Source organism: Oncorhynchus gorbuscha, linkage group LG10 (assembly GCF_021184085.1).
Source record: "Oncorhynchus gorbuscha isolate QuinsamMale2020 ecotype Even-year linkage group LG10, OgorEven_v1.0, whole genome shotgun sequence".
NCBI lineage: Eukaryota > Metazoa > Chordata > Actinopteri > Salmoniformes > Salmonidae > Oncorhynchus > Oncorhynchus gorbuscha.
This window is the reverse complement of record NC_060182.1, coordinates 18,894,905-18,908,123: the sequence shown is the minus strand read 5'-3', so window position 1 is coordinate 18,908,123 and position 13,219 is coordinate 18,894,905. Positions and strand designations below refer to the sequence as shown.

Below are 13,219 nucleotides of genomic sequence, written 5' to 3'. Positions count from 1 at the left end.
TCCTCCTAGTAGACACTAAACTGGTAAAGAGCAGCCTACACTCCAACTAGTAGACACTAAACTGGTAAAGAGCAGCCTACACTCCTCCCAGTAGACACTAAACTGGTAAAGATCAGCCTACACTCCAACTAGTAGACACTAAACTGATAAAGAGTAGCCTACACTCCTCCTAGTAGACACTAAACTGGTAACGAGCAGCCTACACTCCAACTAATAGACACTAAACTGGTAAAGAGCAGCCTACACTCCTCCTAGTAGACACTAAACTGGTAAAGATCAGCCTACACTCCAACTAGTAGACACTAAACTGGTAAAGAGTAACCTACACTCCTCCTAGTAGACACTAAACTGGTAAAGAGCAGCCTACACTCCAACTAGTAGACACTAAACTGGTAAAGAGCAGCCTACACTCCTCCCGGTAGACACTAAACTGGTAAAGATCAGCCTACACTCCAACTAGTAGACACTAAACTGATAAAGAGTAGCCTACACTCCTCCTAGTAGACACTAAACTGGTAAAGAGCAGCCTACACTCCAACTAGTAGACACTAAACTGATAAAGAGTAGCCTACACTCCTCCTAGTAGACACTAAACTGGTAAAGAGCAGCCTACACTCCAACTAGGAGACACTAAACTGGTCAAGAGCAGCCTACACTCCAACTAGTAGACACTAAACTGGTGAAGAGCAGCCTACACTCCAACTAGTAGACACTAAACTGGTAAAGAGCAGCCTACACTCCAACTAGGAGACACTAAACTGGTAAATAGCAGCCTACACTCCAACTAGTAGACACTAAACTGGTAAAGAGTAGCCTACACTCCTCCTAGTAGACACTAAACTGGTAAAGAGCAGCCTACACTCCAACTAGTAGACACTAAACTGGTAAAGAGCAGCCTACACTCCTCCCAGTAGACACTAAACTGGTAAAGATCAGCCTACACTCCAACTAGTAGACACTAAACTGATAAAGAGTAGCCTACACTCCTCCTAGTAGACACTAAACTGGTAACGAGCAGCCTACACTCCAACTAATAGACACTAAACTGGTAAAGAGCAGCCTACACTCCTCCTAGTAGACACTAAACTGGTAAAGAGCAGCCTACACTCCTCCTAGTAGACACTAAACTGGTAAAGATCAGCCTACACTCCTCCTAGTAGACACTAAACTGGTAAAGAGTAACCTACACTCCTCCTAGTAGACACTAAACTGGTAAAGAGCAGCCTACACTCCAACTAGTAGACACTAAACTGGTAAAGAGCAGCCTACACTCCTCCCGGTAGACACTAAACTGGTAAAGATCAGCCTACACTCCAACTAGTAGACACTAAACTGATAAAGAGTAGCCTACACTCCTCCTAGTAGACACTAAACTGGTAAAGAGCAGCCTACACTCCAACTAGTAGACACTAAACTGATAAAGAGTAGCCTACACTCCTCCTAGTAGACACTAAACTGGTAAAGAGCAGCCTACACTCCTCTAGTACTAAACTGGAGACACTAAACTGGTAAGAGCAGCCTACACTCCAACTAGTAGACACTAAACTGGTAAAGAGCAGCCTACACTCCAACTAGGAGACACTAAACTGGTAAAGAGCAGCCTACACTCCAACTAGTAGACACTAAACTGGTAAAGAGCAGCCTACACTCCTCCTAGTAGACACTAAACTGGTAAAGAGTAGCCTACACTCCTCCTAGTAGACACTAAACTGGTAAAGAGCAGCCTACACTCCTCCTAGTAGACACTAAACTGGTAAAGAGCAGCCTACACTCCTCCCAGTAGACACTAAACTGGTAAAGATCAGCCTACACTCCAACTAGTAGACACTAAACTGATAAAGAGTAGCCTACACTCCTCCTAGTAGACACTAAACTGGTAAAGAGCAGCCTACACTCTCCAAAACTAATAGACACTAAACTGGTAAAGAGCAGCCTACACTCCTCCTAGTAGACACTAAACTGGTAAAGAGCAGCCTACACTCCTCCTAGTAGACACTAAACTGGTAAAGATCAGCCTACACTCCAACTAGTAGACACTAAACTGGTAAAGAGTAACCTACACTCCTCCTAGTAGACACTAAACTGGTAAAGAGCAGCCTACACTCCAACTAGTAGACACTAAACTGGTAAAGAGCAGCCTACACTCCTCCCGGTAGACACTAAACTGGTAAAGATCAGCCTACACTCCAACTAGTAGACACTAAACTGATAAAGAGTAGCCTACACTCCTCCTAGTAGACACTAAACTGGTAAAGAGCAGCCTACACTCCAACTAGTAGACACTAAACTGGTAAAGAGCAGCCTACACTCCTCCTAGTAGACACTAAACTGGTAAAGAGCAGCCTACACTCCTCCTAGTAGACACTAAACTGGTAAAGAGCAACCTACACTCCTCCCAGTAGACACTAAACTGGTAAAGATCAGCCTACACTCCAACTAATAGACACTAAACTGGTAAAGAGCAGCCTACACTCCTCCTAGTAGACACTAAACGTGTAAAGAGTAGCCTACACTCCTCCTAGTAGACACTAAACTGATTAAGAGTAGACCTAAACTGACAGCCTACCTCCTAGTAGACACTAAACTGGTAAAGATCAGCCTACACTCCTCCTAGTAGACACTAAACTGGTAAAGAGCAGCCTACACTCCTCCTAGTAGACGCTAAACTGGTAAAGAGTAGCCTACACTCCTCCTAGTAGACACTAAACTGATTAAGAGCAGCCTACACTCCTCCTAGTAGACACTAAACTGGTAAAGAGCAGCCTACACTCCTCCTAGTAGACACTAAACTGGTAAAGAGCAGCCTACACTCCTCCTAGTAGACACTAAACTGGTAAAGAGTAGCCTACACTCCTCCTAGTAGACACTAAACTGGTAAAGAGCAGCCTACACTCCAACTAGTAGACACTAAACTGGTAAAGAGCAGCCTACACTCCTCCTAGTAGACACTAAACTGATAAAGAGCAGCCTACAATCCTCCTAGTAGACACTAAACTGGTAAAGAGTAGCCTACACTCCTCCTAGTAGACACTAAACTGGTAAAGAGCAGCCTACACTCTTCCTAGTAGACACTAAACGTGTAAAGAGTAGCCTACACTCCTCCTAGTAGACACTAAACTGATTAAGAGCAGCCTACACTCCTCCTAGTAGACAATAAACTGGTAAAGATCAGCCTACACTCCTCCTAGTAGACACTAAACTGGTAAAGAGCAGACTACACTCCTCCTAGTAGACACTAAACTGGTAAAGAGTAGCCTACACTCCTCCTAGTAGACACTAAACTGGTAAAGAGCAGCCTACACTCCTCCTAGTAGACACTAAACTGGTAAAGAGTAGCCTACACTCCTCCTAGTAGACACTAAACTGGTAAAGAGTAGCCTACACTCCTCCTAGTAGACACTAAACTGGTAAAGAGCAGCCTACACTCCTCCCAGTAGACACTAAACTGGTAAAGATCAGCCTACACTCCAACTAGTAGACACTAAACTGATAAAGAGTAGCCTACACTCCTCCTAGTAGACACTAAACTGGTAAAGAGCAGCCTACACTCCAACTAATAGACACTAAACTGGTAAAGAGCAGCCTACACTCCTCCTAGTAGGCACTAAACTGGTAAAGAGCAGCCTACACTCCTCCTAGTAGACACTAAACTGGTAAAGAGCAGCCTACACTCCTCCTAGTAGACACTAAACTGGTAAAGAGCAGCCTACACTCCTCCTAGTAGACACTAAACTGGTAAAGATCAGCCTACACTCCTCCTAGTAGACACTAAACTGGTAAAGATCAGCCTACACTCCTCCTAGTAGACACTAAACTGGTAAAGAGCAGCCTACACTCCAACTAGTAGACACTAAACTGGTAAAGAGCAGCCTAAAGAGCAGCCTCCTCCCAGTAGACACTAAACTGGTAAAGAGCAGCCTACACTCCAACTAGTAGACACTAAACTCCTAACTAGTAGACACTAAACTGGTAAAGAGCAGCCTACACTCCTCCTAGTAGACACTAAACTGGTAAAGAGCAGCCTACACTCCTCCTAGTAGACACTAAACTGGTAAAGAGTAGCCTACACTCCTCCTAGTAGACACTAAACTGGTAAAGAGCAGCCTACACTCTTCCTAGTAGACACTAAACTGTGAGCAGCCTAACTCCAACTAGTAGACACTAAACTGGTAAAGAGCCTACACTCCTCCTAGTAGACACTAAACTGGTAAAGAGCAGCCTACACTCCTCCTAGTAGACACTAAACTGGTAAAGAGAGCCTACACTCCTCCTAGTAGCCTAAACTGGTAAAGAGCAGCCTCCTCCTAGTAGACACTAAACTGGTAAAGAGCAGCCTACACTCCTCCTAGTAGACACTAAACTGGTAAAGAGTAGCCTACACTCCTCCTAGTAGACACTAAACTGGTAAAGAGCAGCCTACACTCCAACTAGTAGACACTAAACTGGTAAAGAGCAGCCTACACTCCTCCTAGTAGACACTAAACTGATAAAGAGCAGCCTACAATCCTCCTAGTAGACACTAAACTGGTAAAGAGTAGCCTACACTCCTCCTAGTAGACACTAAACTGGTAAAGAGCAGCCTACACTCTTCCTAGTAGACACTAAACTGTGTAAAGAGTAGCCTACACTCCTCCTAGTAGACACTAAACTGATTAAGAGCAGCCTACACTCCTCCTAGTAGACAATAAACTGGTAAAGATCAGCCTACACTCCTCCTAGTAGACACTAAACTGGTAAAGAGCAGACTACACTCCTCCTAGTAGACACTAAACTGGTAAAGAGTAGCCTACACTCCTCCTAGTAGACACTAAACTGGTAAAGAGCAGCCTACACTCCTCCTAGTAGACACTAAACTGGTAAAGAGTAGCCTACACTCCTCCTAGTAGACACTAAACTGGTAAAGAGTAGCCTACACTCCTCCTAGTAGACACTAAACTGGTAAAGAGCAGCCTACACTCCTCCCAGTAGACACTAAACTGGTAAAGATCAGCCTACACTCCAACTAGTAGACACTAAACTGATAAAGAGTAGCCTACACTCCTCCTAGTAGACACTAAACTGGTAAAGAGCAGCCTACACTCCAACTAATAGACACTAAACTGGTAAAGAGCAGCCTACACTCCTCCTAGTAGGCACTAAACTGGTAAAGAGCAGCCTACACTCCTCCTAGTAGACACTAAACTGGTAAAGAGCAGCCTACACTCCAACTAGTAGACACTAAACTCATAAAGAGCAGCCTAAACACTCCTCCTAGTAGACACTAAACTGGTAAAGATCAGCCTACACTCCTCCTAGTAGACACTAAACTGGTAAAGATCAGCCTACACTCCTCCTAGTAGACACTAAACTGGTAAAGAGCAGCCTACACTCCAACTAGTAGACACTAAACTGGTAAAGAGCAGCCTACACTCCTCCCAGTAGACACTAAACTGGTAAAGAGCAGCCTACACTCCAACTAGTAGACACTAAACTGGTAAAGAGCAGCCTACACTCCTCTCCTCCTAGTAGACACTAAACTGATAAAGAGCAGCCTACAATCCTCCTAGTAGACACTAAACTGGTAAAGAGTAGCCTACACTCCTCCTAGTAGACACTAAACTGGTAAAGAGCAGCCTACACTCTTCCTAGTAGACACTAAACGTGTAAAGAGTAGCCTACACTCCTCCTAGTAGACACTAAACTGATTAAGAGCAGCCTACACTCCTCCTAGTAGACAATAAACTGGTAAAGATCAGCCTACACTCCTCCTAGTAGACACTAAACTGGTAAAGAGCAGACTACACTCCTCCTAGTAGACACTAAACTGGTAAAGAGTAGCCTACACTCCTCCTAGTAGACACTAAACTGGTAAAGAGCAGCCTACACTCCTCCTAGTAGACACTAAACTGGTAAAGAGTAGCCTACACTCCTCCTAGTAGACACTAAACTGGTAAAGAGTAGCCTGCACTCCTCCTAGTAGACACTAAACTGGTAAAGAGCAGCCTACACTCCTCCCAGTAGACACTAAACTGGTAAAGATCAGCCTACACTCCAACTAGTAGACACTAAACTGATAAAGAGTAGCCTACACTCCTCCTAGTAGACACTAAACTGGTAAAGAGCAGCCTACACTCCAACTAATAGACACTAAACTGGTAAAGAGCAGCCTACACTCCTCCTAGTAGGCACTAAACTGGTAAAGAGCAGCCTACACTCCTCCTAGTAGACACTAAACTGGTAAAGAGCAGCCTACACTCCAACTAGTAGACACTAAACTCATAAAGAGCAGCCTACACTCCTCCTAGTAGACACTAAACTGGTAAAGATCAGCCTACACTCCTCCTAGTAGACACTAAACTGGTAAAGATCAGCCTACACTCCTCCTAGTAGACACTAAACTGGTAAAGAGCAGCCTACACTCCAACTAGTAGACACTAAACTGGTAAAGAGCAGCCTACACTCCTCCCAGTAGACACTAAACTGGTAAAGAGCAGCCTACACTCCAACTAGTAGACACTAAACTGGTAAAGAGCAGCCTACACTCCTCCTAGTAGACACTAAACTGATAAAGAGCAGCCTACAATCCTCCTAGTAGACACTAAACTGGTAAAGAGTAGCCTACACTCCTCCTAGTAGACACTAAACTGGTAAAGAGCAGCCTACACTCTTCCTAGTAGACACTAAACGTGTAAAGAGTAGCCTACACTCCTCCTAGTAGACACTAAACTGATTAAGAGCAGCCTACACTCCTCCTAGTAGACAATAAACTGGTAAAGATCAGCCTACACTCCTCCTAGTAGACACTAAACTGGTAAAGAGCAGACTACACTCCTCCTAGTAGACACTAAACTGGTAAAGAGTAGCCTACACTCCTCCTAGTAGACACTAAACTGGTAAAGAGCAGCCTACACTCCTCCTAGTAGACACTAAACTGGTAAAGAGTAGCCTACACTCCTCCTAGTAGACACTAAACTGGTAAAGAGTAGCCTACACTCCTCCTAGTAGACACTAAACTGGTAAAGAGCAGCCTACACTCCTCCCAGTAGACACTAAACTGGTAAAGATCAGCCTACACTCCAACTAGTAGACACTAAACTGATAAAGAGTAGCCTACACTCCTCCTAGTAGACACTAAACTGGTAAACAGCCTACACTCCAACTAATAGACACTAAACTGGTAAAGAGCAGCCTACACTCCTCCTAGTAGGCACTAAACTGAAAGAGCAGCCTAAACTGTAGACACTAAACTGGTAAAGAGCAGCCTACACTCCAACTAGTAGACACTAAACTCATAAAGAACTAAACTGGTAAAGAGCCTACACTCCTCCTAGTAGACACTAAACTGGTAAAGAGCAGCCTACACTCCTCCTAGTAGACACTAAACTGGTAAAGAGCAGCCTACACTCCTCCTAGTAGACACTAAACTGGTAAAGAGCAGCCTACACTCCAACTAGTAGACACTAAACTGGTAAAGAGCAGCCTACACTCCTCCCAGTAGACACTAAACTGGTAAAGAGCAGCCTACACTCAACTAGTAGACACTAAACTGGTAAAGAGCAGCCTACACTCCTCCTAGTAGACACTAAACTGATAAAGAGCAGCCTACAATCCTCCTAGTAGACACTAAACTGGTAAAGAGTAGCCTACACTCCTCCTAGTAGACACTAAACTGGTAAAGAGCAGCCTACACTCTTCCTAGTAGACACTAAACTGGTAAAGAGTAGCCTACACTCCTGCTAGTAGACACTAAACTGGTAAAGAGCAGCCTACACTCCTCCTAGTAGACACTAAACTGGTAAAGATCAGTAGACCTACACTACACTCCTAGTAGACACTAAACTGGTAAAGAGCAGACACTAAACTGGTAAAGAGCTCACTCCTCCTAGTAGACACTAAACTGGTAAAGAGTAGCCTACACTCCTCCTAGTAGACACTAAACTGGTAAAGAGCAGCCTACACTCCTCCTAGTAGACACTAAACTGGTAAAGAGTAGCCTACACTCCTCCTAGTAGACACTAAACTGGTAAAGAGCAGCCTACACTCCTCCTAGTAGACACTAAACTGATAAAGAGCGGCCTACACTCCTCCTAGTAGACACTAAACTGGTAAAGAGCAGCCTACACTCTTCCTAGTAGACACTAAACTGGTAAAGAGTAGCCTACACTCCTGCTAGTAGACACTAAACTGGTAAAGAGCAGCCTACACTCCTCCTAGTAGACACTAAACTGGTAAAGAGTGGCCTACACTCCTCCTAGTAGACACTAAACTGGTAAAGAGCAGCCTACACTCTTCCTAGTAGACACTAAATGTGTAAAGATCAGCCTATACACTCCTCCTAGTAGACACTAAACTGGTAAAGAGCAGCCTACACTCCTCCTAGTAGACACTAAACTGGTAAAGAGTAGCCTACACTCCTCCTAGTAGACACTAAACTGGTAAAGAGCAGCCTACACTCCTCCTAGTAGACACTAAACTGGTAAAGAGCAGCCTACACTCTTCCTAGTAGACACTAAACGTCTAAAGAGTAGCCTACACTTCTCCTAGTAGACACTAAACTGATTAAGAGCAGCCTACACTCCTCCTAGTAGACACTAAACAGGTAAAGAGCAGCCTACTTCCGGCGCCGACAGAGATGGACGCCTTGCTTCGCGTTCCTAGGAAACTATGCAGTTTTTTTTTTTTTTACGTGTTATTTCTTACATTGGTACCCCAGGTCATCTTAGGTTTCATTACATACAGTCGAGAAGACCTACTGAACATAAGAGCAGCGTCAACTCACCATCAGTACGACCAAGAATATGACTTTCGCGAAGCGGATCCTGTGTTCTGCCTTTCACCCAGGACAACGGAATGGATCCCAGCCGTTGTCCTGGGTGAAAAACAGCTTCTATCTCTATCTCAAGGCCATCATAAATTGATAAAGAGCGGCCTACACCCCGTCCTATAGTAGACACTAAACGGGCTGACAGTAATATGCACTAATGTTTCTGTTTGATGGATTACTGTATTACATTAGAGGATAGAGAGGTCTGAAGTGGGTTGGTTTAAGGCAATTACATTTACAGTCAGAAAATTGTGTGTCAGAAGGCCTTATGTCTGTTGTGCTTTTACAGTAGAATGTAAAGACATAGAAAAATCATTCCACATAGATTGGTTTATGAACACTTACAAAATGGCATGGTGTGAAGTGTCTATTTTTAATAGAGGATAATTCCCATCACTTGTGTTAGTACAATATTAATCTAATTCTAGAAAATGTCTTAATTGATCTGAAAATAGGCATCCCTTGTGATAACAGCATGTCTTGGATCAGAAAGACCCTCTGAATACTGTATCTCTTCAGATATGAGTTTTAAATAACATTTACATGATAGAAGAAAAAGATAAGCCTTCTTACCTTGCCTATGATGCTGCCAACTTCCTAAAAATACCAGGGGATAAAAAAAATATAGATTCCTGAATTAAAGAAATACAAGATTCAGAGAAATATCTACCTCTGCTTTCTAGAGACTCCTATCACCAACAGCGTCTTTTTTTTGTGCTAAATCGACATACAGTGAGCTCCAAAAGTACTGGGACAGTGACTATTTTTTTTGTTCTTTTGACTCTTTGGATTTGAAATGATACAGTGACTATGAGGTAAAAGTGCAGACTGTCAGGTTTAATTTGAGGGTATTTTCATCCATATCTGGTGAACCGTTTATATATTACAGCAATTTTTGTATATAGTTCCCCTATTTTAGGGGACCAAAAGTATTGGGACAAATTCACTTATGTGTATTCAAGTAGTACAAGGTTTAATATTGGGTCCCATATTCCTAGCATGCAATTTTTACACCAAGCTTGTGACTCTACAAACTTGTTGGATGCATTTGCCATTTGATTAGGTTGGGTTTCAGATGATTTGGTGCCCAATAGAAATGGATGGTAAATCATTCATTTACTTTTATTGTAAAACATTTTTTTTTAAATGTAACCGTCATTTAACTAGTCACGTCAGTTAAGAACAAATTCTTATTTACAATGAAGACCTACCCAGGCCAAACCTGGACGACGCTGGGCCAATTGTGCGCCGCCCTATGGATCTCCCAATCACGGCTGGATGTGATACAGCCTGGATAAGAATAGACTGTTTCTAAACACTTCTACATTAATGTGGATGCTACCATGATTAAGGATAAAAACTATTTAATTCATTTTATAAAAGGGCTGTAACATTACAAAATGTGGAAAAAGTAAAGGGGTCTGAACACTTTCCAAATGCACTGTATTATCAGTATACTGTCTTAACCAAATCTCGCATGTGCAGTTGATGTCGGAAGTTTACATACACCTTAGCCAAATACATTTAAACTCAGTTTTTCACAATTCCTGACATTTAATCCTAGTAAACATTCCCTGTCTTAGGTCAGGTAGGATCATCACTTTATTTTAAGAATGTGAAATGTCAGAATAATAGTAGAGAGGAGGATTTATTTCAGCTTTTATTTATTTCATCACATTCCCAGTGGGTCAGAAGTTTACATACTCAATTAGTATCTGATAGCATTGCCTTTAAATTGTTCAACTTGGGTCAAATGTTTCGGGTAGCCTTCCACAAGCTTCCCACAATAAGTTAGGTGAATTTTGGCCCATTGATCCTGACAGAGCTGGTGTAACTGAGTCAGGTTTTTAGGCCTCCTTGCTCGTACACGCTTTTTCAGTTCTGCCCACAAATGTTCTATGGGATTGAGGTCAGGGCTTTGTGATAGCCACTCCAATACCTTGACTTTGTTGTCCTTTAGCCATTTTGCCACAACTTTTGAAGTATGCTTGGGGTCATTGTCCATTTGGAAGACCCATTTGCGACCAAGCTTTAACTTCCCGACTGATGTCTTGAGATGTTGCTTCAATATATCCACATTATTATCCATCCTCATGATGCCATCTATTTTTGAAGTGCACCAGTCCCTCCTGCAGCAAAGCACCCCACAACATAATGCTGCCACCCCCGTGCTTCACGGTTGGAATGGTGTTCTTCGGCTTGTAAGCCTCCCCCTTTTTCCTCCAAACACAACGATGGTCATTATGGCCAAACAGTTCTATTTTTATTTCATCAGACCAGAGGACATTTCTCCAAAAAGTACGATCTTTGTCCCCATGTGCAGGTGCCAACCGTAGTCTGGCTTTTTATGGTGGTTTTGGAGCAGTGGCTTCTTCCTTGCTGAGCGGCCTTTCAGGTTATGGCGATATAGGACTTGTTTTACTGTGGATATATATACTTTTCTACCTGATTCCTCCAGCATCTTCACAAGGTCCTTTGCTCTTGTTCTGGGATTGATTTGCACTTTTCACACCAAAGTACGTTCATCTCTAGGAGACAGAACGCGTCTCCTTCCTGAGCGGTATGACAGCTGCGTGGTCCCATGGTGTTTATACTGGCGTACTATTGTTTGTACAGATGAACGTGGTACCTTCAGGCATTTGGAAATTGCCCCCAAGGATGAACCAGACTTGTGGAGGTCTACAATTTTTTTTCAGAGGTCTTGGCTGATTTTCCCATGATGTCAAGCAAAGAGGCACTGAGTTTGAAGGTAGGCCTTGAAATATATCCACAGGTACACCTCCAATTGACTCAAATTACGTCAATTAGCCTATCAGAAGCTTTTAAAGCTATGACATAATTTTCTGGAATTTTCCAAGCTGTTTAAAGGCACAGTCAACTTAGTGTATGTAAACTTCTGACCCACTGGAATTGTGATACAGTGAACTATAAGTGAACTCATCTGTCTGTAAACAATTGTTGGAAAAATGACTTGTGTCATACACAAAGTAGATGTCCTAACTGACTTGAAAACTATAATTTGTTCACAAGAAATTTGTGGTGTTTGAAAACTAGTTTTAATGACTCCAACCTAAGTGTATGTAAACTTCTGACTTCAACTGTATATTATTTACATTCTACAAAGAAGAGCAGGAGCCCGAGTCAGGAGGAAAATCATATCACAAAATTATATTCTTAAAATCCAACATTTGAATCCGAATACTTTAACTAATCCCTAAGCATTCATTCCTATATACCTACAGTTATTCCCATACAATTACTCTTATATATTCCTAGTTATTCCCTCTTATATATTCACAGTTATTCCCATCCACTCAAACTGTACCTTGCCGTGCATGAGCAGTCGGAGTGTAAGGGTCACACCCAGGCCCCCGTCTCCGAAGTCCTGTTCACAGTTCATAGTGATGTGGGAGTTGCACACAGGGAGACGCATGAACAAGGCTCATCCAATGGTCACGCTGTCAGATGAAGACTGTTGCTCTCTCTCTTCTCTGTCACTCCCCAGTCCTTCAAAGCTCTGCTGAGACAAAGTAAAGGAAATGCCATTTGTTAGACTTGATATCTGTTTCGTATCAATACAACTAGATTTCAATACAAACACTCTTACTCATTTGTTGTGATGTTTTACCTCAACATCTTAATGATGTGATATCAACTAGCATGTCACTTTGCAATAGGAAGTCAATGGATACAGCTCCCGTTTGCATGACAAGACAGAGCCCCCATCTCAATCTCACAATGCAGGATGCTTGAAACAGAATCTGAATTCAGAGTGTTACATTCAAATCAGTCACTCTCAGTGAGTCCTGCTCCATGGCCATTGTGATTTCTGTAGCTGTTCAAGGTCTAACCCACTGAACACCTGCATTGTGGGCTTCACAGAAAGTGAGTACAGTATGCAGACTGATGTCTATCTCTAAGGTTACCATTATGAACTAGTTGAACAGGGCATTGAGGACAGCATAAAGCTCAAACGAGTTCACAATATCCTGTTGAATGTAAGGTTTGCCCATCAATGTGCACATTAAAGCAATATATCTCAACCCACTGATAATGAAGCAGCAATGTCCCATCCTTCTGAGATAATTGTAAATTGGTGGTCATCCATAACTAACATTCTGACAACACTGCTCACATCAAGCTGCAAAATACATTTACACATACATGTTATTCAATCATTGCACCCACACTGCTCGCGCGCTTGAACTTGGATCTATTTGCGACGCTTGACGCACTGCAAGTCCCGCCTCGCCCATCTCCTCATTGGTTTTTAGGAGCATATACCCAAGTGGGTGATTGAAAGATGAACTGAGGTCCACACTTCAGTCCAGTTGTTGGTGCTAAGGCACCTTAAAGTTGGTTGCCAACCACCATATAAAGTCCAAAGAAGAGGAAGCCTGATGTCTGCTAGAAACT

The 13,219-nt window shown here is 42.8% G+C and overlaps 1 protein-coding gene across 3 annotated transcripts in view; it reads right to left on the bottom strand.

Annotated features, from left to right (window-relative positions):
* The window catches only part of LOC124045621 (poly(rC)-binding protein 4-like), a 78,405-nt gene that overhangs the window by 46,871 nt on the left and 18,315 nt on the right, over positions 1 to 13,219 (bottom strand). For 2 of the 3 annotated variants that reach the window (XM_046365054.1, XM_046365055.1), the window contains 2 exons: positions 12,129 to 12,320; positions 9,377 to 9,400 (listed from right to left, as the gene is read on the bottom strand). In XM_046365054.1, the coding sequence (XP_046221010.1) occupies positions 9,377 to 9,400; positions 12,129 to 12,236 (132 nt within the window). In that variant the 5' untranslated portion in view covers positions 12,237 to 12,320. Of the gene's footprint in view, positions 1 to 9,376; positions 9,401 to 12,128; positions 12,324 to 13,219 lie in introns of all 3 variants that reach the window. The other variant, XM_046365053.1, reaches the window with a different exon arrangement.